Here is a 26,883-nt window from a genome sequence, read left to right as displayed (position 1 = left end):
GCAATTACGGGAGCCTGAAATAGTGCAACTTTTTCACTAGAGTCACCTTTTGCCATTTTCTTTCTACCCTTCTCCCCAGACATGTTTTCGCTCCAGGTTTAAAAAAATTCCTGTATACAGTAACACTTCTTGGATTAAATACTCATTGAAAAAGGGGGCGGGGAAAAGGGAGAATCAAGAAAAACCCAACAGGAGTAGAGACAGACTATAAAGAAGCGAGGCAGAAGTTTATACAATCAGAAATTAAGTTTCAAACAGCTATGTAACCTATTTAAACGTGTCTGGCATTGATTTAATAAGGACACTATGTTATTTTTTAAAAATGTGAATGCATTCTGTGCTGTTTACAGTAAAATTTCTCTTTGGGATGGATTAAATGCACACATTTAAAAAAAAAGGGGTGGGGGAGAGAATTAGAAGACCGCCCCCCCCCCCCAGCAAGAACAGAGGGAGATGCAGCAGACACTGTAGTTGAGGATGCAACCACACTTGGAATACTGTGTCCAGTTCTGGCCACCACACCTAAAAAAGGATATTGTAGAGCTGGAAAAAGTGTAGAAAAGGGCAACTGAAATGACCAAGGGGCTGGAGCATCTCCCCTTTGAGGGAAGGTTACAACAGCTGGGATTGTTTAGCTTGGAAAAAGAAGGGTAAGGGGAGACATGACAGAGGTGTGCAAAATTGTGGAGAATGCTGATACGGAGACATTTTTCTCCCTCTCTCAAAATACTGGAAACTGGGGTCATCCCATGAAGCTGACTAGTGGGAGATTCAGGACAGATAGAAAGAAGGGCTTCTTCACACAGTGCAGTCGAACTATGGAATCTGCTACCACAAGATGTCGTGATGGCCACCAACTTTGATGGCTTTAAAAGGGGGTCGGACAAATTCCTGGAGGAGAAGGCTATCAGTGACTACTAGGCTTGATTGCTATGTGCTACCTCCAGTACCAGAGGCGGTATGCCTATGTGCACAGGGGTGTAGTGGTGGGGGGTCGCACAGGGACGAAGGCCAGGGACTTTTTAGAGAGCCAGGTCTCACTCAGCCAGGTCCCTCCCACTCCCAGCCTAGCACTGTGGGCCTCCCCTTCGCTGCCAATGAGTGAGGGTGAAGCTTCCATGTTGTTGTTGTTGTTGTTCAGTCGTTCAGTCGTGTCCGACTCTTCGTGACCCCATGGACCATAGCACGCCAGGCCTTCCTGTCCTCCGCTCTCTCCCGGAGCGTGCTCAAGTTGAAGCTTCCATAGAGTATCATATTTTGAAAACCTAAAACGTTTGTGAGTGAGTGAGCGGGTGGAAAAGATTTCAACACCCCTGCATTTTTTCCTCAGACGTCCAACTGAGGTACCCCTGCCTTGCTCTCAGCTGCACTGGTTTTGGATCCCAGTGGAAGGCTGTAGATCCTACAAGGTTGTACAATCTTAGAAGGGGGCGTGGCTGCGACTGTCAGGAAGGGACCCCGCGCTTCTGGATTTGCCACTGCGCTACTCTAAGCGCACCAGTTGCTGGGGGGAACGTGGGCGGGTGGGTGCTGCTGCGCTCATGTCCTGCTTGTAGGTTCCCGATCAGCAATGGCTGGCCACTGCGCGAACAGAAGGCGGGACTGGATGGACCCTCGGTCTGATCCAGCAGGGTTCTGCTTCTGTTCTTATTTATTTATTTATTTATTTTGTGCGATATGCACCTCGGTGCTGCCGCGCGCTTGCTTGCCGTGCCGTCCCCACGCTGCGCCCGCCTTTCCCCGGAGGGAGCCTCGCGCAACAAGTTCCCCAGGGCGCAAGCGCGGCTACTCTACCCTAACTGGCCGGGCAGGCAGCTGCTCCAGGCAGACGCGCCCCGGGACTTTAAGTTGGTTGGGCGGGTGGGGTAGGGGCAGGCGTCGCGCCGGAGGGGCTTTCCGCGCCTTCCGCCTCGGCTTGGACGCGGAAGCGGGGGAACCCCATGCACACAACTCGAGGGCCCGGGCCCGGGCCCTCGAGTTGTGTGCATGGGGTTCCCCCGCTTCCGCGTCCAAGCCGAGGCGGAAGGCGCGGAAAGCCCCTCCGGCCTTCCTTTCCCCTCTGCTGCAGCATGCCGGAGTCTGGACGGGGGGAAACAACGGCAGGCAATTCAGTGGCTGTTTCTGGGCGACGAGAGGCTCCCCGCTCCGCGCGCCCTGCAGCGGCACCTCGGTAGCCGCCTGCCAGGCGGGCGTCTGCGGCGGACGGAGGGCGCGGGATGAAACCTGGTGGTGCCTGCGGCGCGGATACAAAGCAGCTGCAGCATGGCAAAGATCAGGACCGGAATGGAGTAATGGCTTCAAAAGGAGGGTGAGGCAAATCCCGGGAGAAGGCTGTCGATGGTTACTGGTCCTGATGGCTGTGTGCTTCCCGCAGGGTCAGAGGCAGTTTCCCCTGTGCACCAGTTGCTGGGGAACATGGGCGGGAGGCTGCTGTTGCGCTCGTGTCCTGCCTGTGTGTTCCCAGTGGACAGCTGGTTGGCCACTGTGTGAACAGAATGCTGGACTGGATGGACCTTGGTCTGATCCAGCAGGGCTCCTCTTATGAGTGGAGGAGCAGTTAGTAGTGGCACGGCACCAAGCACTGCTGTAAGCAGAGTGGAAAGGCGGCATTCAGGACAAGAGGGTGGCAGGGGCCCATTATGCAGAATGAGCCCCCCCCCCCCCCGTGGTAGTGCCATATGCTTGGAGCCCTGGCTGCTTGATCAAGCTGCTGAAATGAAACACACACACGCTCATTTCACTGGTGTGTGTGTGTGTGTTTTGAACGAGGGAAGTTTTAAATGCAACAGCTCCCCACGTCAAAGTCTCTGTAGTGATGCCGATTCCTGTACAAACCCAGTACACACCCATCCTCGCTCTCAAGGCAACCGTGGGGCTGCTACTGCAATGTGAGGAGCTTTCAGGAGGGAGGATGTGTCTGGGGGTGAACTATGAACCCACAGCTATGCCGGGCTCTCATCCAAGCTCCTTTGGCCATTCTCTGGAGTGATCTCTTAATTAAGGCTTAAAAATATCAGCAGGGAGGCAAAGAACCGAAATGGTGCCAGGCAATTAGTTTAAAAGCCCCTGTGGGTATAGATCAATAAGGGAGCTAGTATCTATCAGCGTTTTTTTATTAGCACTTCCTAGCTTCTACGGAGGGCAGCAAAAAAACTGAGCACCGTAGAATCCTAGCTCAGGCTGAGGCACATACAAGTTTTGGTGAAGATCTGTCTGTCCTCTGCTCACTGAACTCAATGAGATTTTATTCTGAGTAGACACCTATGAGATTGTGCTGTTAACCTGATAGAGGGGTTGGAATGCAGGGCCCTCCACCAGCACTGGATTAAAATAGCTCCGTGGTAGGAGATTACATATTTTGCATGGTCAAGAGGTCCCAGATTCAATCCCCCGCATCTCCAGGTAAGGCTGGGGTGGGGTGGGGCAGAAGCCCCAGTCTGAAACCCTTGAGAGACACTTTCAGTCATTGTGTGGACCAGGGGTGGGGTCCTGTGAAATGAATGAATTTCAGTATTAGATGTAGATAATATTGAGCTAGAAATAGCATATAGAGATGTAGACTGTCACATAGATATAGGGCTTCATCACACAAGCCTAAAATCCCGCATGCTTACTGGGGCTTCTGCTCCTGGATTCTTTATGGGATTAAGGTCACCTCATTTACATGTGTGGCCACGTGCTTTGAAGCATGGACTTCCTTTCTCAGCAAGTTCTGTGTTTCATTTTACAGCCACTAGATGGTGCTGTGGTTATAGTGCAGCTCCGTCATGATACACAGCCGATTAACATTCCTTATTGGGTTCTCTCTGATCTCTTAACAAGCGGGATAAAGGTCAGAAAGCACAGGAGGCACCCTGGAAGTTGACAACGTTGTGCAAAGGACCCACAAACGTCTGTGAGTGACCAGTCATGAGCATGCAATAAAACCTTGTGTAGAAATGCTCAGAGACTACTGCGCTAGATAGATTAATGGCCTGACTCTTTCTAAATTTTTGATGTAGTCATCCTGCTCCTAGATTCAACATGAAATTAAATGGAATGGGAATGAATCCAGCTGTAGGGAGGAATTGAAAACTAATAAAGCAAAGAAAAGAGGATCTAGATGTTGTTGGGACTACAACTCTGATCAGCCCCAGCTATCATGGCCAAGGATGGGAGTTGTAGTCCAGCATCAGGATGGCCACAGGTTCCCCAACCCTTTGTTGTTGTTGTTCAGTCGTTCAGTCGTGTCCGACTCTTCGTGACCCCATGGACCATAGCACGCCAGGCCTTCCTGTCCTGCGCTCTCTCCCGGAGCGTGCTCAAGTTCATATTCATTGCATCCGTGATGCTATCTAGCCATCTCATCCTCTGCCGTCCCCTTCTCCTTTTGCCTTCAGTCTTTCCCAGCATCAGGGTCTTTTCCAGGGAGTTTTCTCTTCGCATTAGGTGGCCAAAATATTGGAGCTTCAGCTTCAGTATCTGTCCTTCCAATGAGCACTCAGGGTTGATTTCCTTTAGGATGGACTGATTTGACCTCCTTGCAGTCCAGGGGACTCGTAAGAGTCTTCTCCAGCACCACAGTTCGAAAGCATCAATTCTTCGGCGCTCAGCCTTCCTTATAGTCCAGCTCTCACAGCCATACATTACTACTGGGAAAACCATAGCTTTGATTAGACGGACCTTTGTCGGCAAGGTGATGTCTCTGCTTCTTACTATGCTGTCTAGGTTGGCCATAGCTTTCCTCCCAAGGAGCAAGCGTCTTTTAATTTCATGGCTACAGTCACCGTCTGCGGTGATCTTGGAACCCAAGAAAGTAAAATCTGTCACTGCTTCCATTTCTTCCCCTTCTATATGCCAGGAAGTGATGGGGCCAGATGCCATGATCTTCGTTTTTTTAATGTTGAGTTTCAAACCAGCTTTTGCACTCTCCTCTTTCACCCTCAACAAGAGGCTCTTTAGATCCTCTTCGCTTTCTGCCATTAGGGTGGTATCGTCTGCATATCGGAGGTTGTTGATAATTCTCCCAGCAATCTTAATTCCGACCTCTGATTCATCCAACCCGGCATTTCTCATGATGTACTCTGCATATAAGTTAAATAAGCAGGGTGACAATATGCAGCCTTGTCGTACTCCTTTCCCAATTTTGAACCAATCGGTTGTTCCATGTCTGGTTCTTACTGTTGCTTCTTGACCCTTGTACAGGTTTCTCAGGAGACAGGTAAGGTGGTCTGGTACTCCCATCCCTTTAAGAATTTGCCACAGTTTGTTGTGATCCACACAATCAAAGGCTTTAGCGTAGTCAATGAAGCAGAAATAGACGTTTTTCTGGAATTCTCTTGCTTTCTCCATGATGCAGCGAATGTTGGCGATTTGATCTCTAGTTCCTCTGCCTCTTCGAAACCCAGCTTGTACTTCCGGTAGTTCTCGGTTCGCATACTGCTGAAGCCTAGCTTGTAGGATTTTGAGCATCACCTTGCTGGCATGTGAAATGAGCGCAATTGTGCGGTAGTTTGAACACTCTTTGGCGTTGCCCTTCTTTGGAATTGGAATGTAAACTGACCTTTTCCAGTCTTGTGGCCACTGTTGAGTGTTCCAGATTTGTTGGCATATTGAATGCAGCACTTTAACAGCATCATCTTTTAGGATTTTAAATAGCTCGGCTGGAATACTGTCATCTCCGCTAGCTTTGTTGTTACTAATGCTTCCTAAGGCCCACTTGACTTCACTCTCGAGGATGTCCGGCTCAAGTTCAGTGACCGCACTATCATGGCTATCAGGGACATTCAGATCTTTCCTGTATAGTTCTTCTGTGTATTCTTGCCACCTCTTCTTAATCTCATCTGCTTCCGTTAGGTCCCTGCCTTCTTTGTCCTTTATCATGCCCGTCTTTGCACAAAACATTCCCTTGAGATCTCCAGTTTTCTTGAAGAGATCTCTAGTCTTTCCCATTCTGTTGTTTTCCTCGATTTCTTTGCATTGTTCATTTAAGAAGGCCTTCTTGTCTCTCCTTGCTATTCTCTGGAACTCTGCATTCAGTTGGGTATATCTTCCCCTTTCTCCCTTGCTTTTCGCTTCCCTTCTTTCGTGAGCTACTTGTAAAGCCTCATCAGACAGCCACTTTGCTTTCTTGCATTTCTTTTTCTTTGGGATGGATTTCGTTGCTGCCTCCTGAACAATGTTACGGACCTCCGTCCATAGTTCCTCAGGCACTCTGTCTATCAGGTCTAATCCCTGAAATCTATTCCTCACCTCCACTGTATATTCATCAGGGATATGATTTAGGTCATACCTGAACGGTTTAGTGGTTTTCCCGACGTTCTTCAATTTCAGCCGAAATTTTGCAAGAAGCAGCTCATGATCTGAGCCACAGTCAGCTCCAGGTCTTGTTTTGACTGACTGTATGGAGCTTCTCCATCTTTGGCTGCAAAGGACATAATCAATCTGATTTCGATATTGACCATCTGGTGATGTCCATGTGTAGAGTCGCCTCTTGTGCTGTTGGAAAAGAGTGTTTGCTATGATCAGCATGTTCTCTTGGCAAAACTCTATTAGCTTTTGTCCTGCTTCATTTTGTACACCAAGGCCATGCCTGCCTGTTATCCCGGTGATTTCTTGACTTCCTACTTTAGCATTCCAATCCCCTATAATGAAGAGGACATCTTTTTTTGGTGTTAGTTCTAGAAGGTGTTGTAGGTCTTCATAGAACCGATCAACCTCAGCTTCTTCGGCCTCAGTGGTTGGGGCATAGACTTGAATTACTGTGATGTTGAATGGTTTGCCTTGGATTCGTACTGAGATCATTCTATCATTTTTAAGATTGTACCCCAGTACTGCTTTTCCCACCCTTTTGTTGACTATGAGTGCTACTCCATTTCTTCTAAGGGATTCTTGCCCACAATAGTAGATATGATAGTCACCTGAATTAAATTCGCCCATGCCTGTCCATTTTAGTTCGCTGATTCCCAAGATGTCGATGTTCAATCTTGCCATCTCATGTTTGACCACCTCCAGCTTACCTTGATTCATTGATCTGACATTCCAGGTTCCTAAACAATATTGTTCTTTACAGCATCGGATTTTCTTTTCACCACCAGACACATCCACAGCTGAGTGTCCTTTCGGCTTTGGCCCAGCCGCTTCACTCTTTCTGGCGCTACTTGGAAATACCCTCTGCTCTTCCCCAGTAGCATATTGGACACCTTCCGACCTGAGGGGCTCATCTTCCGGCGTCATCTCGTTTAGCCTTGTGATACATTCCATGGGGTTTTCTTGGCAAGAATACTGGAGTGGGTTGCCATTTCCTTCTCCAGTGGACCACATTTTGTCAGAACTCTCTGCCATGACCTGTCCGTCTTGGGTGGCCCTTCACGGCATAGCTTATGGCTTCATTGAGTTACGCAAGCCCCTTCGCCACAACAAGGCAGTGATCCATGAAGGGGTCCCCAACCCTAGTGTCAGACAATACTGAGCTGGTCTGGCTTGGTATAAGGCAGCTTCCTATGTACCCCTGTAGGGTAGATGCAGCATTTCAACTTTCACTGGAGGGACAAGAGTCAACATTCAGCAAGATCCAAGAGCCAGCTTGTAGGTGCATTGAGAACGGAATGTGTGAGTGTGTGAGACTGGGTGCAGGGAGGAGGGGAATAATCCATTTTACAGAGTGTCTCTTATTTTCTATCATTATTTTATTTTAAAAAGAATTTGGTAGTGAGGATAGGAATTAAATTCAGTCTTGACTCATTTCAGATCTTCACATTGGAATCTGGAGTGCTGCAGAAACTTCTGTGACACAGAGGTTAGACAGAGGACATGTCTGGAAAGAGCAAGTGGCTCTCGGTCCCAGTCCAGCACTTACACTTTCCTAGCTGTTGCTTGTGTCCTGCGCTGAGCACAAGCAGCAGGAACTATTGCCTCCCTCTGAAGTAAACCAAAGAGGTCTAGAGTAGGAAGGAGTGAGGGAGCTGAGATTATGGTTGGGGACAGCGGTGTCGCTAGAATCATGGAATAGTAAGGTTGGAAGGGGCGTATAAGACCATCGTGTCCAACCCCCTGCTCAGTGCAGGAATCCCAGTCAAAGCATCCCTGACAAATGGCTGTCCAGCCTCGTCTTGAATGCCTACAGCATGGGAGAGCCCACCACCTCCCTAGGTCATTGGTTCCTTTGTTGTATTGCTCTAACAGTCAGGAAGCTTTTCCTGATGTTCAGCCAGAATGCGGCTTCTTGTAACATGAGCCCATTATTTGGTGTCCTGCACTCTGGAATGATTGAGAAGAGATCCTGGCCTTCCTCTCTGTGACAACCTTTCAAGTACTTGTAATTTTTTGTAATGGAACAACTTGTAATTTTTCAAGTACTTGTAAAACTACCTTTCAAGCTAGGTAATTTTAAGCCCTGGACTTAATGATCTTATGGGAGGGCCCTTGAGATGGTCATGTACTTAAGTTGTGAAGCACGCAATTTAACATTTCTCTTCTTCTCAGGCGCTATGCCATGCTTCCAACTACCTCTACGCTCCTGATATATTACTGTCCAAACAACAACTGTTTGCCCCCCGCAAAAAGGAAAAACACTTGAGTATGAGTATTTTGCATTTTAAACATGTACGTGCCCAGTCAACCACCCCCTGACTATAAAAAATAAGAATAAAGATTGCTACATTGGTGAGGCTTGTATTGGTTTATGTGCTGCTGCCAGGCCTTTTTGCTGCTATCTCCATCACCTGCTGCATTCTGGGGGGTGTTTTCGGGGGAACCTGGGCTTCAGCCCTAGCTGCACCATTAAGGAGATGAGCTGTAGAGACTCGTCCGTCCGGACAAAAGAGGCTTGTGTGGTCAGTCAAACATATGTGGCTTTTCTGCCTTGAGTTCAAATGTCTGCATCTGAAGTGATAATGTGTGAAGTGCTTCTTAGCTTTAGAGGAAGGGAGCTGATGGGTCCCAATCTTGTGTTTCTCTGTAAGAAAAGTGAAACCATGCCACAATAATTTTCAGAGGGCAGCAATCTCTTTCTAATGGAGGTAGTTCAGGTGAGATCACCTTGGAATCTGGTCCTTTTGACTCCACTGGATCCAGTCTGGTTTACACCATCTGGCTACCTCGATCAGTGTTTCTGGAGGAGTTACAGCCTTCTTATTCGCACACACATTAGCTCTTTTGCCATCCTGGCTATTTTATGAAACCCCTCTTCGTTCTGCTGGGAGCTAAGCAAGGTAATTTGTACTAACCGAGAATCTTCTCTCTCCATCCTTCCTCAGAACATGGGCATCTCCCGCTCCCCACCTCGCAACTGGAAGAGCATTGGAATCTCCATGCTGGTGGTGGGCATGCTGGCGTCTGTGATCATCGTGGCCATCCTGATGCTCACTCCGGGTGAGAATGTGTGATGCCAGCAGGCAGGGTACTTCCATCAGTGGCAGCTCCCCATGGAGGATTTGGGCACATTTCTTGCCCTCTGGTGGTTAAAAAGGGCTGTTGGTTTGTTTTTAAGTGAGAAGCATTTCAAAAACAAAAAGCTGCCACCAGCCCACTCTGATGATGTCATCTGAATAAATTGTACAATGCAAGTGGATATATGCACAATGAATAATTTGCATAAGGGGTTCTTCTCGCAAGAATGAGAAGTCCAAGACTTTCTTGAGAATACCCTTTGGCACCCCCCAATTAAGGGGAATAATGGTGGATACATATGTACCTAAAAACAGAAGCATGAACTTCTTTTGTTACTGGCCTCCCTCCATACTCCTTCTTCAAATGACACGCATCATTCACCACCTCCTTAGTCAATGCTGGTTTCCTTGCTGCATTGGCCCCTCCCTAACGCTTCTCCAGTGAACTGTCTCAAGTGTGTCAGTTCTTCATTTTAGGCTGGTTGTTTAAAATACTGTTTGCATGATGATCGTTTGGACAATAATGCATATAGACTGGAATCCCATACCTATTTACCTGTGGATAAGCCCCAATGAAATTTATTGTACTTTCTTCTGAGTAGACATGTATAGGACTGCACTGTAAAGCAGGATTGGGCATTGTGTGGCTCTCCAGATGTTTTGGCCTACAACTCCCATAAGCCCTTACCATAAGGCTATGGTGGCCAGGGCTGATTGAAGTTTGTAGGTCAAAATATTTGGAGGGCCACAAGTTGCCCACCTGTGCTGTGTAAAGCACCTAAACACGCACACACACGCACCAGTTGTTTTTTTTTAAAGCTTTTCTACACAAGATTGTTAATCAGCTGTTAATCTGCTATATCTACTTTCAGGTTTGTCACAGAATTGAAAGCATTACACGAGGAGCATTTCCTTTCCTGCTTTTCCACTACATAGCCTCTAGGTGACACTGTGGTATGGCAGAATAGTGCAAATACACAAGAGAAATTGTGCTTTCTTTCACAATTAAGGGTGCAAGCCTATGCATGTTTAGACAGAGAAAAGGCCTACAACTCCCAGCATGCCCCAGCCAGCCATACTGGCTGAGACATGCTGGGACTTGTAGGCCTTTTCTCTGTCTAAACATGCATAGGATTGCATCCTAAGTGAATTTTCCCTGCTCTAAAAAAATTCTTCAAAAGTGCTGGTTAGACACAGAAGCAAAACTGGATCATGTTGTCATCTAAAGAACGCATAAACAGTCCTGAGTAGGGAAATGATGAGCGCATAATAGATGCTTCATGTAGAAAAGCCCTAAGCTAAGAATTTGCTCTGAGAACAGGGGGCTTCATGATCAGCCAGCCAGCCAGCCACTCAACACTCTTCTCAACCCCTTCTGCTTCAAAATGGCAGAAATTGTTTCCCCTGAGTTCAGTCCTCAAGAAAAGATGGTATGTGTGACAATAGCATGGTCTCAGAGTGGAGCACAACCCAGTTTTATGTATACAATACAGCTTTCCCCAACCTGGTGACCTCCAGCTGTGTTGGACTGCAACTCCTAGCCCACCAGCCATGCTGCCTTAGGGATGCTGGGAGTTTTAGTCCAACAGATCTGGAGGGCACCAGGTTGGGGAAGGCTGCAATAGGGTTTTTAGAGCTCCCCTGCATGCCTATTTAACATATGGAAAAGGGGGGGAGTGGGGGTCAGGGTTGTGCTGCCCCCACCCCCCTGACCTGCACAAATACAGCTGAAGGTCTGTAAAGGGGTTCCTAAACATAGGTGCCTCTTCAGACCTTTGGTGGCTGTATGTGCAAGAGTCAGGAGTCTGGGGCCAGAGCTGTGCAAGATGTCAGCTGGGGCAGTTGCTGCTGTGCCCCACTCCCACCTTTCTCAAGAGCCTTATTTGGGCATTCCCTCCACCAACCCCCCCCTTACATATACCTGTGAGTGGGGAGTGGGGTTGAGTCACAGAGCCCCACCCTGAGATCATGCAACCCCCTTCCCTAGGCATCTGTGCATACAGCACAAATGTGTGCAGGGAGGGGGCCTATGTGCGTGTAGGCTGTGGGGTTCTGGATCATGTGGAAGCGTACGCACACACCGCCGAATGCATGGAGGCGCCCTCCCTGCAGGCATCTGCATCATAGGCATGGATGCTGGGGAGGGGCTACATAATATGCACAACGTTGGTTGCAAAGCTACACAGCTTGTACTGGCTACTCACTTGTACACTCACTTGTAAGGGAGTGTTTGGTTTGGTTTTGAAGGGCTGAATAGGGCTTATGTGTATAATATATTTTATTTTTTTATCACATTTATACCCTGCCTTTTTTCCTACTGTGAGGAACCCAAGGCAGTTTACGCACTCCTCCTCCTCTCCATTTTATCCTCAGAACAACCCTGTGAGGTAAATTAGGCTGAGAGTCAGTGACTGGCCCAAAGTCACCCAGTGAGCTTCATGGCCAAGAGGGGACTAGAACCCGGATCTCCCGAGTCCCGGTCCAGTACTCAAACTGCTACACCACACAGGCTTTCTGTGTGGAGACCGTTTGCAAAGGCTCCTAGACTGTTCCTAATAAGCACAAAGATAGCCACTTACGTATCGCCCCAAAGAAGGAAATACATCACCAAAAAAGAGGGCACAGATTTGTAAAACATTTGCATATCTCACCATAGTGGGGAAGACCGAGACCAGGTGAGCTGTGTAGAAGCTCAGTCTGCTGTCCTGCTACTAAGTACTGATGGGCAACTTTGAGGCCTCTCCCTACTCTCGCTTCTTATGATTGTCTTTAAACTGGCCTTGGACTGGGCAGCCTTTCAAGCAGACACAAGGGTGGACAGAAAGTAGATCCAAGTAGATTGGCCATGCTGACAGGGGCTTCTGGAAGTTGAAGTCCAAAACATCTGGGGATCTACCTTCTGCCCACCCCTGAAAAAAAGGATGCCTTGAAATAGAGGACTGTGGAGTAGGACACATGGCCACCTTAATAGGCGTGCAAGGGGGTGGGAAGCACACTACTAGGCAGCTGGTAACTCCTGTCCTTCTGTGTCCTTAAGACCCCCCACTGGGCTCCCGCTCCCCACTGACTCTTGCTGACCTGGAGAGCAATGACTTCCAGTCCCATCAACCCCAGCTACACTGGGTGACAGGTGAGTCATTTTGTTTCCCTTTGGTGTGTTCCACAATGAGGAAGTGTCAATTAGTTATTATTAGAGCAGATTTATTAGAGCAAAGGCTGCACGATGTCATTTATTTCAGAGCAGCGGTTTTCGAATGTGATACCTTCAGTGGAACCGATGCCTTTTCTAAACCAACGGGGCCATATAGGGAAAGCCCCAAACTATTCCGTGGTTGCATATTGCAGGGGACATTCTGTCATCGTGGAAGTTTGTGCTCTATTACTGATCTTCTCATTGAGGAAGCCCTGATAAGCTTCACAGGAACTCCAAGATCTCATAGTACACAACTTCAGGCTGAACAACGTGCTGTGTTAAATATGTAATTTGCCTATGATCCCAACTTCCTTTTTTAACTTCAGGTAAGACTGTGGGCCCCTATCTAGATTAGAACTAGCATGCACCACCTAAATCCTGCCCTGCTGCATGGTGCCTAAAAAGAGAGGAAAAAATTCTATTGGTAGCAATGGAGTCCCCCCCCCCCTTTTAGCCTGCATGCAGAGGGGAGAGAATTTAGGCAGGGAAGAGGTTGAGTGGGAAGGTTTACACCTTCCCTACCTGTGCATGCTGGTTTTGATCTGGATTGGAGCAGGGAGCCCACACTTAAAAATGAAAATTAATATAATCTTCATGGTGTGTATTTGATATTGTGTGTACTTTAAAAAAAACACTGTTACAGAGCATCATTTGAGGTTTCCCCCCCCAGAATATTTCTTTCTCTCTCTCTCTCTCTCTCTCTCTCTCTCTCTCTCTCATTTCAGCATGTTTCCATGAATCAATGCATGCCTTGATCATTACTCCATACATCCTGAAAAGTCTTCAGGCGGAAATAAAAGTGTACTGAATGAGGATGTCCTGAATGACGATCTGCATGCAAATTGAACCATTTCACAAGACAAATTCAGTCCACACAAATCCAGTGAAAAACATCCCCCGTGTAAACTTCAGTTCATTTAAAATGGTCACATTTAAAATTGCAGCGCCTCAGCCTTCCCCAACAATGGACTATCTAGATGTGCTGGACTATAACTTCCGTAATCCACAACCAGCACATACAATGACTACGCTGGCTGGGGATGATGAGTTTGTGGTCTAACACATCTGGAAAGTGCCAAGTTGGGGAAGGCTGGCCCTTATATGTCCCTTATTTCAGGAGCTACCTAGATGTTATGTACATTGCAGCCACGGGGAAGCTTGAGCAGCCTCAGAACTGCGGGTGGTGGGAGGAGAAAATGTAACTCTTTCCCGCCAAAAATCTCTCTGAAGCTGCCATTTTCATTTCAAGGGAAGTGTCCATTGGTGCCAGTGGCAGTTTCCCTGCCTTGAAATGCAAAGAGCTTTCAAGATATTTTTTTGCTCTCTGCTCTAATAATAAATTATTGACACTTTGAGGGTGATCAGGTGGAGCTGATCTTTAGGTATCAAAAGGATCTGCACATGGATTGTATTCACGCAGTTAATGTCATATGCATTTTGGCCCTCCGCATCACAGCATCCCTTTTTAAATGTTTGATCTGGCTATGTGGGTCCTGGATTCAATATCCAGTTGTAGGACGGGATTGGAACCTAGTAGATATAGTAAAGATGAATGGTTAGAATTAAGGAGGACTTCTTGGTAGCTTTGAAAAGGGAGGTTTATAGAACTACAGTTGGTCTGGAGTTTCTCTAGCTTCTTTTCCTTCTTATTGAACACAGGCAACTTCCTTTCCTGTTCTGCACCTGTTCCCCCCACATGTTGTAGTAGCGGTAAAAGCCCACGTCTGTGTAAAATGAGTGCACCATCAGAAACAAATGCCAGAAATCACTACTGGTCAAGAGGCTAACTTATATACTGAACTTGCTTTCCTTTATTTGTGTGTAGATGATGAGCTAGTGGCACTAAGCGACACAGGGACTGTGATGAGGTGGCACCTTCGCCAAAAGAATGGCACCCTGTTGGTGGATGACAGAGATCTGGTAAGAGCAGCTGCTTCCAATCTGTTGCTAATAACAGGGTCTTAGGAATAACTAAGGACCTTTCAGAGCCACGTATCAGGCTTGTTTCCCTGAAATTTATATGTTTAACATCCCGAGCTAGATTTCAGTAGATCTTTGTCCTGGAGCACTGGAGTGTGGAATGAACAGTACACTCCTTACCTGTTCTGTCATGACAAGAAGGGAAGGGAGAAGTTTTCAGAGCTGAGTTCAGTGGTGCAGTGGAGCCAGGGCTTGCCGGCATGCAACACCAACACTTTTTGATTAGCAGGGACGCTGATGTCATCTGCCACCCCCTCAGAATTCCCTGTTCCCCTCTGAGCTTGGCTGCGATCCTTACAGTAGTTGGGGCTGGAGGTGGTCAAACTAATGTTCTTAGCAGCAATATATAGTTGTGAGCTATCCCTGTTTTAATGCGAAGAATTTTGGGGTGGCCTGGTCTTGAATGGGCAGTTAAGACCCAATAGCAGAGGTGGAAACTGCTAGAATGGGTTTGTTGATATTCATTCATTCATTTCATTTCTATACCACACAATAGCTGAAGCTCTCTGGGTGGTTCACAAAAATTAAAACCAAATGGCCCACATTAAAACAATATAAAATACAGTATATAGAACATTAAAACCACAATATAACAATACAACCACAATAAAACCTAGCAGATATGGATCAGCACAGCTGCCTGAATTTTTGACCTCTCCTTGTGGGCATGGCTATGGGGACTATCATAATGAGGTCCTGCACTTCAAAGTTTTACACTACACCACAGGATGAGTTAGAGGCACTCGTCAAGCAGGAGCCAAGAGCAAGGCTTGCTCTAGGATAGACTTCCACCAGCAAAGAGCACCCACCCAGTGGCATTGCCATGAACTACAGAGGGTGATGCCATTTTGGCATTCCCACAATGCCCCGATGTAGAGTTACTGGAGGGCATTGTGGGAATGTCAAAAGGGCAGCTTTCTAACTGTCTTATGGTGCTGTTCAGTAAATTTAGAGTAGAGACCATGGGTTGGCAGGAGACCCAACTCAAGCACTAGCCCCGATGGGGTTCCCTGGGGTGCTGAACCCTTGGCAGCTGCCCAAGAATGCTGGGTGTTGCTCCTGTCCCGGGTCAGGGGTCAGGAGGTCAAGCCAAAGATCAGAGCCAGGAAAGCCTAAACTGGAGCAGAGTTCCAGCCTGAACAGAAAGTGTTTATGGCCCTACCTGGTGAAGAGAGCCAGTGGCAAGCCTGGGTGGGTGGAGTGACTACAGTACTGGGGAATTCTTTACTCAGCTGCCAAGAGCAAGGGCGCAGAAACTCTTTCTGCATGAGGGCCAAATTCCATTTCAGAGAAGCTCTTGGGGGCCACATTCCAATGGTGGGCAGGACCAAAGGCAAAAAAAATACCAAGATTACTGGCATAATTTAGCTAAAAGTTTGTACTGCCAGTAATTAAGCCTTAGGAGAGGCACATCAACCTTTTAGAATGGCAAAAAACTGTGCAAAAGCCAGGAAACCACCAAACAATCGGTGGTTGGAGGGAAGAGGGTGGGGCCAGTGGAAGGGTATCTTCCACTTGAGGCTATCTGGGTAACCCAGAGGGCTGGATTTGGTCTCCAGGTGGGCTGGATTTCACCCCCGGCCCTGTGGTTCTGCACCTCTTGGCTAGGAGGATATACTCCAAATGTAACTCATAGCTCCTGGGAGGATTGAGAATTGGGGTATGGAATATCCAAGACTGGTAAGAAGCAAACATGCAGCGAACAGTTGCTGTTGGGGAAGAAAGAACAGCAACAGGCCTACAATCCCAGAAGCAGTGGAGGCGAGGGTCTGAAAAGTTTAAAGAACCCTGGACTAGAAGTAAGGCATGGTGTGTGAGCAACATCAGCCTGTCAGTGGCTAGAAGTCACGGAAAGACCCAGGTAAGAGTGGGTGAGCCAGGAACCACATCAGAAGACCTGTGGCCAGGACCAGCTCCGGGTTTTTGAGGGCCCTTGGACAAGATGCCCTTAATGGGCCCCCTCCCTCAGTGAGTCTTCCTTCTCCCCACCATTGTCACCAGCTGCTGTTGCTCCTCCTCCTCTTTCTCATCATTTGCTACAACTAGCTTGCTTGGCAGGTTGAGAGCCAGTGAGCAAGTAGGCAACAGCATCTGCTGCTCCTCCTTCTCACCACCACTGTGATCTGGTCCAGAGCAAGAGGCAGGTGAACAAGCAGGTTGCCATGGTGACGAGAAGGAGCAACTCCAGGGGGCTCTTGTCAGTGGGCCCCTGCTGTGGTTTTGGGCCCTCAGCAGGTTTCTCCCTCTATGCTGGTCTTCAGCCAGTGGTGCAGGTAGGGCTGGTCCTCAAGGCCAAAGTCCACGGCCCTTCAGCTCCCAAATGACCACCCAGAGAGTGGCAGGTCGGGGGGGGGGGGGCAGCAGCAAATGGGCCTGACATCAACAGCTGAACAAGGAGCTGATACTGGAGATCCCTGCATCACCCTGTCAGGGTTCCCCGAGCAACTCCTTAAGGATCTCTTGCCTCCTTAAGAGTCCTACCTTCCTTCTTTTAAGCTTCCCCTTCCTGATAATGTGGGGTTTAGTCTGTAGATTTGGGGTGATTGGTACTTCAGACACTTGGGTGTTAACCACAACAGTTTTCTGTAAATTAAAGCAAGCAAATTACAACTAAAGGTATTTACAGAATAGAGCTGAGTGATACAAAAGGCATTAAGAGAAAATAAAGGTTGCAAAAACACAAGTTCCTCTACCCTAGCTGCACTCAGACTTCTCCAGGCTGCTTCTTCCTGCTCTCTCTTCAAGCTCTGCTTGAAGACCCTCTTGCTCTGGTCTCCCTCTCTCTGGTCTTCCTTTCACTGTCTCTCTATCCCTTTATACCCCCTCCTTCCCCCAAACCGAAAGTACTGTTTCAACCCTGGAGAAATGAAACCTAACTCGGGAAAAAGAAACTAACCAGGTAAATGAAACGATTCCTCTCAGGAATACCCCCTCCCAACACAAAAAAACCCAGGCCTCTAGGCCTGACCTTCCCCCCCCCCCCTTGCCACTGTATCTTCACACACACCTTTTTCTTTTCTTTTTTTAAAGATGTATAGTTGGGGCCATCCAGCCAGGCATGTACAGAGTTACAGATGCTCATTTTATTATTTTTGCTTTAAAAATATATTATCCTTTTCTGCAACAAAAAGATGCTTATTTCCCAGTAGACATGTTTAGTATCAGGTAGCAGAATTAAAAGAAAACTCCGTTTTATCCCTGTAGTCATGATGGTTCTATAATTTAAGTGAGTTTAAAATGCGAAACTGCACGTTTTTAGAGTATTTCTTTTTGAAACAGGGTTGGCCAACAGTTTTCTTGTTTGGTTGGTTTTTTGCTGTAACGAATCAGTAATTTAGAATCCGTTCTACAGCACAGAATGGGGCAGGTGTGGAGAATAGAATGGTTAGCTTTGTGCATCACAATTGAAGTAATACGCATGGCCATCTAAAGCTGCCCCCTCCTCCCAGTAAGACCATTAAGTCCAGTAAGACCATTTTAAGTCTAAAATTAGCCAGCTGCACCACTGGTCTTCAGCGTACTTGCTACCTGCTCAAGGTACTCACCTGTTCTTGGGCCTGAACAATGGACAGCCTGGGATATCAGCACACTTCAGCTCAGCCTCAAGAGGGGTCAGTTGCCCCCTCCTCTGAGCAGCAAGTCCCCAGTTCATCCCCTCTCTCACTCTTTCCTTGTCCTTCCATAGCATTTCTTGAAAGCTTCCCGGTGGCAGGTGTCTCCAGATCTGCAGTTCCTCCTTTTGGCCTGTGATGTACAACAGGTAAGCTTGTAAGAGATGCAGGCTCCTTCCAGGCTGGTTAATTTCCTTGCCCGATGGGTAAAGCAAGACCACTGGAATTAAACCTCCAAGGTCGTGGAATTTCTTTCTCCACTGCCCAAGATGCCTCAAGATTTATATCTCCCATAAAAACTTGAAGAGACCACTTAGGGCTGGAATTGGCTGCCTTCACCTGTTTCTGTCTTGGAGAATTATAAACCATACAAATGTGTGGAATGCTGACTGGCCATCTTGGGGACCAGCTGTGGGGATGAATCTCGCTTGTTCAGCCATTCCTGCTAAAACAATTTTGGACATGACCCTGAGCTCCCATATTTTATTAGTCCAATCTCTACAAAATGAGATCTGTATGATTTTCAACTTACACATAAGAAGACCTGTACTGGATCAGACCAAAGGCCCATCTAGTCCAGCCTTCTGTTCCCACAGTGGCCAACCAGATGGGCATGACTGCAACGGCACCCTCCTGCTCATGTTCCCCAGATACTGGAGGTAATACATTTATGATTTATTTATTCATCAGATTTATATACCGCTTTCCAGAACGTTTCAAAGGAGTGAACATACAGTATCGTACCATCAAAACATCAATAAAATATAACAATAAAACTACACAAAAATAAAAATACTAATGACAGATAAAACTGTACACTCTGCTGTGTGCTCCAGATAATGGCTGGCTGGGTCACACTTCAGGAAAAGCCTATGTGAAGAGAAGGGTTGTGAGGAGATGTCTAAATGTCAGAACTGTGGGGGCCTGTCTAATGACAATTGGTAATGTGTTCTAGTGGGCGGGTGCTGCAGCACTGAACGGTCCGCTGTAAGTACTCTTGAGGCGAACCTCAGGAGCATGTTTCACCCTCAGGAGTGCTTCCTCTGATGATCGCAAAAATTGTGCAGGGACATAAGGGCTGATGCAATCCCTAAGATAACCTAGTCCCAAGCTATTTAAGGTTTGATAGCCTTCTCCTCTCATGAATCTGTCTAATCCCCTTTTAAAACCATCCAGGTTGGTGCCCATCTCTACATCTTCCATAGATGTAAATGCAAATTCCATAGTTTGACTGCACTGTGTGGAGAAGTGCTTCCTTTTAATCTGTCTTGTCTTGAATCTGCTGCCATTCAGCTTCATTGGATGACCCGGTTCCCTACGATGAGAGAGGGTCACCTGTCTCCATTATATGTTGCATTGTTATGTTTTATTTGTGTGCATTATCTTGTTTTTGAAAACTCCCCCAGAAGTTTTGCTGAAGGATGGTATATACATCTAATAAATAAATACATAGTAGACACTAAACTTAAGCTTCTGATGACCCTAAAGTCTAGTTCCACACCTTTCCTCAGCTCGTCCTGTGGCAATGTAATGGTAGATTTAGTGATGGATAAGTCAGGAAGAGCCGGTTCTGGGGTGAACCATGTATCCTTGGATTTCTAGACCACAAGTGTCATCCACATCTGTGATCACATGTCTAATTCTGGCGGAGGGCCCAGAATAAACCTAGTTAGCTTGGCTAAGTGCATCCGAAGAGTCCATTAGAATAAATAGAAACAATCCCTTTTAATCACAGCCGGTGTGGTGTAGTGACTGGAGTGCTGGATTTGGGCCTTTCTAACTCCAGATCAGTCAAACCTTGCACGTCAACACTTCCCAAACGAAATCTGATTGGAGCGCAAGTCCATGTCACTCACCATTGTATCATTAATAGTGACAACCCCAGAAAAGGGGATGTGCCAGAGTCTGCTCCACATAGGGTAGCCACATGTCCTACTTTACAGAGGGCAGTCTTCTGTTGGAAGGGCTATCGGAGGAGAGTCCTCTCTTTGAATGTGTCCTCTATTTCAAGGGCTGTTTTGTACAAGTATAGTTTAAAGGGAGAGAACCAAAAGAAGAGAGTGCAGGGAAGGGCCTTGAAGTTGCCCATCAACAGTTCTTAGCACCTGGACAGCAGACTGAGTAGGCACATAGCTCACCCATTCACAGCCTTCCCTCCTATGGTGGGATGCATTATATTTCTTTTTAAAGTATTGTAATTATTTCTAGACTTGCATCTATACGTATGAATTAGCATGTGTGCATCTAATGCTTCTCTGTGCCCTCTTTCGTCCTCTTTTTTTGGAGATGCATAAGCAGCCACCCTAGTTCCACACTAACCCCAACTTTTCTTCCCTGCTGGTTTATAGGTTTTCCGTTACTCTGTCACAGCTCTCTACCTGATCTATAACATGGGCACCAGGTAGGAGCTGCACTGCTCGAACCATGTCATAGGATGTATTCCTTCAAACATAGAGGGGGAGGGGGCCATAGCTCAGTGGTAGAGCACCTGCTATGCATGCAGACGGTCCCAGGTTCGATCCCTGGCATCTCCAGGTAGAACTAGGAAAGAATCCTGCCTGAATCCCTGAACAGCCATTGCTGCCAGTCAGTGTCAACAATACTGTGCTAGATGGACCAAGGCTGACCTAGTATAAGGCAGCTTCCTGTATTCCCCTCATAAGGGTGTGAAGTGAATGGCTGAACCTGAAGAATCAGTGCTGACGTAAACATGAGGACCCCTCCTTAGCCATGGGAGAAGATGAAACTAGCAGACATTATCTTTGAAGGTAAATGAGATCCTGCAATTGAACAAATGCAGGACCTCTCTTGGATTGGTCATTCCTTCCTCCCTCTGGTGAGGAAAGAGGGGCTTAGGTGCGGTAGAGGTTTGCAAGTCCGTGGCCTGCTCCTGCTTTCCCCCCAAATGCAATCCTGCAGGGAGGCGATCATCTGAACATGGCATAAACATAGGTTGTGGTATGTCAAAAGCTGAATCTAGTGCATAGCAGCGCATACACTTTTCCTATGGCTGAATGGTCTAAAACAATAGGACTAAACTGAATTTCCTGCAAATGAAACCCGTGGCTTATTATTTTCCCACTGCTCTGGCAAGGCCAGCCCTACTGTTAGGCAGGGAGATCCTGGGGGCAGCAGCTCCCCAGCCATTCCCCTCTGTTGGAGGACAGAACTTTGTGCGTCCCACAGCCCGTCCTCTACCCTGTAAGCTAGTCTGCTGCTCTCAGGTGCAGTGAAGGACACCATCCCATCACCAGTGTTGAGGCCAAATTCAACTGCCAATCCAGTTTGCGTCTGTATGTGGAATTTGGGAGTGGGGGCATCTTGCGGCCTCAGGCTGCAAAATGTCTTGCGTCAGCCCTGTGCTGTAGACAGAGAGGCTGAGGAACTCTCCCCATACAGACACACACAGCCCAAATAGACATTACTTTACATCTGTGTTTAGCGGCTATGCCTTTTTAATTTTTACTCTAGAGTAGGTGCAGGGCCCTGATCCAGATCTTAAGCCTCTCTACGCTAGGGTCCTGATCTGGATTGAGGGCCCTATGCTTACTTTAGAGTAAATATAGACACAGATTTAAAGTCATTTCTATTTTGGCACACGCACACAGATGCATGCAGACACTCCCCACAGACACATAGACCCCCAATATCTTTCTGACACCATTTACATTTTTTACAACTTCTAGCTTCTATAACTTTTATATTTGGTGGTCTTGGTGATTATATGATGATTTATTGGTTATGCCTGTTAGAAAACATTTAAGTAAAGAGATCTTTTAAAAAAATCAAATCTGTCAGCACATCCTTCCGCTTTTCTTCAGGCTAACAGCCAATTTGTCCATTATAAAATTTCTTGATGGACATTACAGTTTATGTGTAAGAATTAATGAGAACTCCATTAGTAGATTACAGTGCTCAGTAATCACACACTTAGGGTTTTTTTCCTATTTAATGTACACATAGCTGACTTCCCACCGTGTGTACACTCCACATATGCTGAGGATTAAACCTGCATGAGAAATTGTCACATGTTACAATCTACATTCAGGTTTCACATTAATTCTTACCCAGAAATGCTTACTCTGTTGGAATCTTGCTACTTGTGAAATAGTCCTAAATAGACACAGGCTCCTTCAGCACTTCCTCATATGATTTATTCTCTGGATCTTTGATTGAATAAGGCTGTGTTATACCAAACACTGATTGTTCAGCACCAAGTAGCCAGTATCTCTGCTGCAATTCATTATTCCCAATTCCTTTTGTCCCAGCACATTGTTCTAACACACCATTAACTGGGGCTGCTACAATCTAGATCAATACCCTATAAAAGAGTGGAGCTAATTATCCCATCTTGTGGTTCTTATGACTGATAGGGCTATGGGTCATAGAATCATAGAATAGTAGGGTTGGAAGGGGCCTATAAGACCATTGGGTCCAACCCCCTCTGACTTCCCCTCCAAATCCAAATCCTGCCAAAAATTCTGTATTCAGGAATAATTATGCAAAATCAAGTAAATCCATAGATGCTCATTGTCATGCCTGGTTAAGATTGTATAAACCCTTTGCATTATTGTTATTGTTATTGTATTTTAATCATATCAGCCAGTCTGGTGTAGTGGTTACAGTATTGGGTTGGGACTTGGGAGAGCCGGGTTCTAGTCCCCACTTGGCCATGGAAGCTCACTGAGTGACTTTGGGCCAGTCATTGACTCTCACCCTAACCTACCTCACAGGATTGTTGTGAGGATAAAAATTGCAAGGAGGAGGTCCATGTGAAAGCCGTGTTGGTTTTTTTGCTAGAGGAAAAAAAGGCAAGATATAAATGTAATAATAAATAAATTTTAAAACTTCTGGATAAAGTTAAGCTGGTTGTTGCAACTATAAATGAACACATTTGTTGTTTTGTAAAAATCTGTTCTAGCCACACACCCTTTGTTTGCTCGCCCACACTCACATAACCCTGATTCCAGCCGACTGGACACTTCCATAAGGGGGTCAATTGTGCTTGCTCAGCCCGCTGAACTTCCCAAGGAATCCCATTGCAGGCAAGTGACCTATGTGTTTCCTTCTAGAGAAACAAGCAGTCTAGATGTGCCCAAGGCAGATGCCAGGCATCTGCAGTATGCAACCTGGGGAGCCCAGGAAAATCAGCTGGTAGGTACCTATTCAATTGATTTATATTTGGATTATCAGGACCAGCTCTACCATTAGGTAGAGTGAGGCAGCCACCTCAGGCTGCAGATGATGGGGGGTTAGCAGCCCCTCCACCCACCAGTGTCGCTTAAGTGATGATGTTTGCTTGGGCTGTCTGTCTGTCTTGCCCAGTCATCTTCTCTCAGCCAGGTCTGAAGGGGCCCTGAGCAAAAAGCCCTCTGGTGGGTCCGTTCCTCCATTGGTGGGCACTCGTGATCTTACCTGGCAGTGGTAGCAGCCAGCAAAAGCACTTTGTGGGGCACTAGCCAGCTGGTCTAGCTGCCACTTTAATTTCCTATGATGCCCCAGAGTGACACTATGCCAGGGTCATTGTGGGAAATTAAAATGGCAGCTAGAATCAGCCACCTGGTGCTGCCCAGAGCACTGGGCCCTGAAAAATAAAAATAAAGGGGGCCCTAGGGCAGGTGTCAGGGGTGGCGCCTGACAGAGCACTGGGACCCCAGCAGCTTCCCAAGGACAGAGCTGTGAGTGCCACATGGCCGTCCTTCCCCCCCTGAGATAGCCTGGTGCCCCCTCGGGTGCTATATAGGACACTGTCATGTCACCAGGGTTGAAATGAGGTTAAGCTGCCAGTCCAGTTGGCTTCTGTACATGGAATTGGGGGTGGGGCACCATCTTGTCCTTTGCCTCAGGCAGCAAAATGTCTTGGGCTTCTCCTGAATAAATTCATTAGTTAAAACACAAGTTATTGATTACAAATGTGTATTAATCAGTTGGCAGCTGTAATTCAAACTAGTGCAGACACAACTCTAGAGGAAACAGATTAGCATGTATATCAGCCACACCTTGACATATGTGTTCACCTGTAAGGTTTTTGTCTCAATTCAGATTGTCTCTGGGTTCTTTTCTGTGCAGTATGAATGCCTATAGGCCACATACCACCTAGGCTTTGAGTCCAGCAACCTCTGGCAAGGTTGACCTCATGGTACTGTCAGGGGGCCCTAGCTGGCCTCTTTCAGTCTACTCCAGTAGCCAACTCCAGACACAGACAAAGGATTCTTTTCAAGGCTTTATTCCTTTTACAACTTAATAACTCTATCACCAGCGCCTAAGCTATGAACAGCAGAGTAACCTATGCCCCGGGTTGGAAACAGTTGGTCCCCGTTTGAACGAGAATCACTTGCAGACCCTGAACTTATGGGCTAGGGAGAGTCCCTCCCCTTTTCCCCTGGGTCCTCTGGACGTGACCATTGCTTGCACGCCAAACGGGCGCTACGCCTCCTTTCCGCGCCCTCCATAGCTCATCGCTCTTTGCGTCTGCGTTGAGCATCCAGCCAGCCCTCCTCCTGCGCTCTTTCACTCCCAGGACCGCTATCTATGTCTGGAATGCCGGCAGGAGGAATCTCTGCCAGCTGCAGGGCCTGGGAGGGATGAGCGTGCTCCTCTCCCATGGACAGCTGTTCCTCCTCAGAATCAGAACTGCTTTGAGGTTCTATGGGCTCAGTGTCCACCCTGACAGGTACTTTGCTCATTGTGGACTGGATTGTAATATGCAACTACACAAAGATGTGATTTGGTTGCACTTGCCTAGCAGCCACTGTTGAGCTGTGATCCAACTTCCGTGCCTGGCTGGAAGGTTTTTTTAGTTACGGCTTCACCCGTGAGCATGGTTGCAACCACAGCCAGCCCTGGAGTACCATTCCCTGAACAGGTCATCCAAAGTGTCTGCATCAGGAAAGGATAGTGTTTGCCCATGAAGAAGCTCTTTGGCCCTCATTCAAGCTAGGATGAGCCTCCCCTGGGGTAGCTGTGGTCACAGATCACTGGAAGAATGAGAAGTTCCAGAGGAGCTGATCCATTCATCTTACTGACTTCTTCCATTCCTAGGTGTTTGTCCTGGATAATGACATTTACTATCAACCTGATGTCTCCAGCCGGGCCAAGCGTATCACATCATCTGGGCGCCAGGGAGTTATCTTCAACGGGATTTCTGATTGGCTGTATGAAGGTGAAGAAGGTTGAATAGGGCGGGACCATATTAACGTTGCCAGGAGCCCTGGGAGAGTAGGAATTACAGCAACCTTCTAGAAGTGACATCCTCCCAACTTCTTTATGGTAGAGAAGTACATAGTGGGATGCTCTCTCACCTGCGATTAAAGAAGCCTTACCTTGGTTCTTCTGACTTCTCTTCTGAATTCATCATTAATGCCCATCTAGGAGCAGTTTATACTTTCTCCAGACCTTCTAAGACAGTGGTAAGCAACCTGGCACCCTCCAGATGTATTGGACTACAATCCCCATAGTCCTTGGCCAGGCTTGCTTGGGGGTGATGGAAGTTGTAGTCCAACACATCTGGAGGGTGCCAGGTTGGGGAAGGCAGTTTTAGGATCTCAGCAACACATCAGCCAAGTCTTAATTCAGGCAAATTAAAGTTAAATGAACCACTCTGCAGTGCAGTGGAGTGCATTCTACAGTTATATCTTCCATGGTCAGCAGGTGGAACGATTGCTTTATTTAACCTTAGCAAATGCTCTGATTCAGGAATGGTTGGCAGATCTGGTGGGGGCCTGAAAGTTATGGGTTAATGAGGGGGAGGGGGCTGGGCAGTTCTTTGGGTATGCCATAATCTAGATGAGAGGCACAGAGCTTTTCTACACGAGGCATTTATTGTGCACTCATTATTCCTTACAGTTGATTATGGGTTCTTCAGATGACGTCATAATCCTCCAGTTTCACTTCTGTTTTTTAAGAGGGTTTTTTTAGAGCAGGGAAAATGGAGTGTTATTTCTGAAAGTGAAATAAAAGGTTTTTTCCTACTTGTGCAATATTTTGCTATAGCACAGTGCCACCTAGAGGTTATGTAGCAGAAAAGCAGGAAAGGAAAAGTTCTTCATGTAGAGCTCCAATCCCAATTCTGCAACGAAAATGAAAGTAGATACAGAGATTAACAGCCTCTTGTAGAAAAGCTCACAGATGGATGTGGATGTTTTGTTTTCAGAGAAAATGAGTCTCTGATGAGCCCCTTCCCTCTGGAGCATTTGCATGCAGAAGATCCCAGGTTCAATCCCCGGCTTCTCCAGGTAGGGCCGGAAAGAATCCTGCCTGAAACCCTGGAGAGCCTTTACTGCCAGTCAGTGTCAACAGCACTGGGCTAGATGGGCCCATGAGGCAGCTTCCTATGTTCCTGCAACCTGTGTGTGTTCTGAGGAACTAACTAGGATAGGTGGATGCGTGGGCTTCAGCAGACAAGGCTTTCTGCTTGGCACTCATGCCTGGTGTCCCTTGCTCCCAAGAGGAGATCCTGAGGGCTTCCAGTGCCCACTGGTGTTCATCTGATGGGGTGTGGCTAGCCTATCTTACCATCAACAATTCCCTGGTGCCCAAGATGGAGCTGCCTCAGTTCCTGGGAGGAAACTACCCAGCCAGCCGGCACTGTCCTTATCCCAAGGTGAGTCTCGCTTCCATTCTCCCATACAAGGGGAGGGGAGGAAGGCCAGCAGTCACAAGGGAATGTCTGACCTAGAGCAACCAACCAAATTGCACCATCTTTTCTGCTCCTGCTTCATACTTTGGTTAT

General features: G+C 47.2%; 1 protein-coding gene across 8 annotated transcripts in view; it reads left to right on the top strand.

Annotated features, from left to right (window-relative positions):
• Positions 1-2,091: 2,091 nt before the first annotated feature.
• LOC146353689 (inactive dipeptidyl peptidase 10-like) overlaps positions 2,092-26,883 on the top strand; it is a 57,508-nt gene continuing 32,716 nt past the window's right edge. For 6 of the 8 annotated variants that reach the window (XM_084837085.1, XM_084837082.1, XM_084837084.1 and 3 more), the window contains exons 1-9: positions 2,092-2,308; positions 9,237-9,351; positions 12,406-12,498; positions 14,387-14,481; positions 18,227-18,301; positions 20,501-20,553; positions 23,225-23,306; positions 25,194-25,314; positions 26,600-26,754. In XM_084837085.1, coding sequence (XP_084693211.1) covers positions 9,240-9,351; positions 12,406-12,498; positions 14,387-14,481; positions 18,227-18,301; positions 20,501-20,553; positions 23,225-23,306; positions 25,194-25,314; positions 26,600-26,754 — 786 coding nt within the window. In that variant the 5' untranslated portion in view covers positions 2,092-2,308; positions 9,237-9,239. Of the gene's footprint in view, positions 2,309-9,236; positions 9,352-12,405; positions 12,499-14,386; positions 14,482-18,226; positions 18,302-20,500; positions 20,554-23,224; positions 23,307-25,193; positions 25,315-26,599; positions 26,755-26,883 lie in introns of those variants that run through there. The other 2 variants (XM_084837086.1, XM_084837087.1) reach the window with 2 other exon arrangements.

This window comes from Heloderma suspectum, chromosome 2 (assembly GCF_057233095.1).
Source record: "Heloderma suspectum isolate Gila_16-S chromosome 2, 16-S_ref, whole genome shotgun sequence".
NCBI classification, from domain to species: Eukaryota; Metazoa; Chordata; class Lepidosauria; order Squamata; family Helodermatidae; genus Heloderma; species Heloderma suspectum.
The sequence above is the reverse complement of the archived record's forward strand: the minus strand, read 5'-3'. Positions and strand labels throughout refer to the sequence as shown.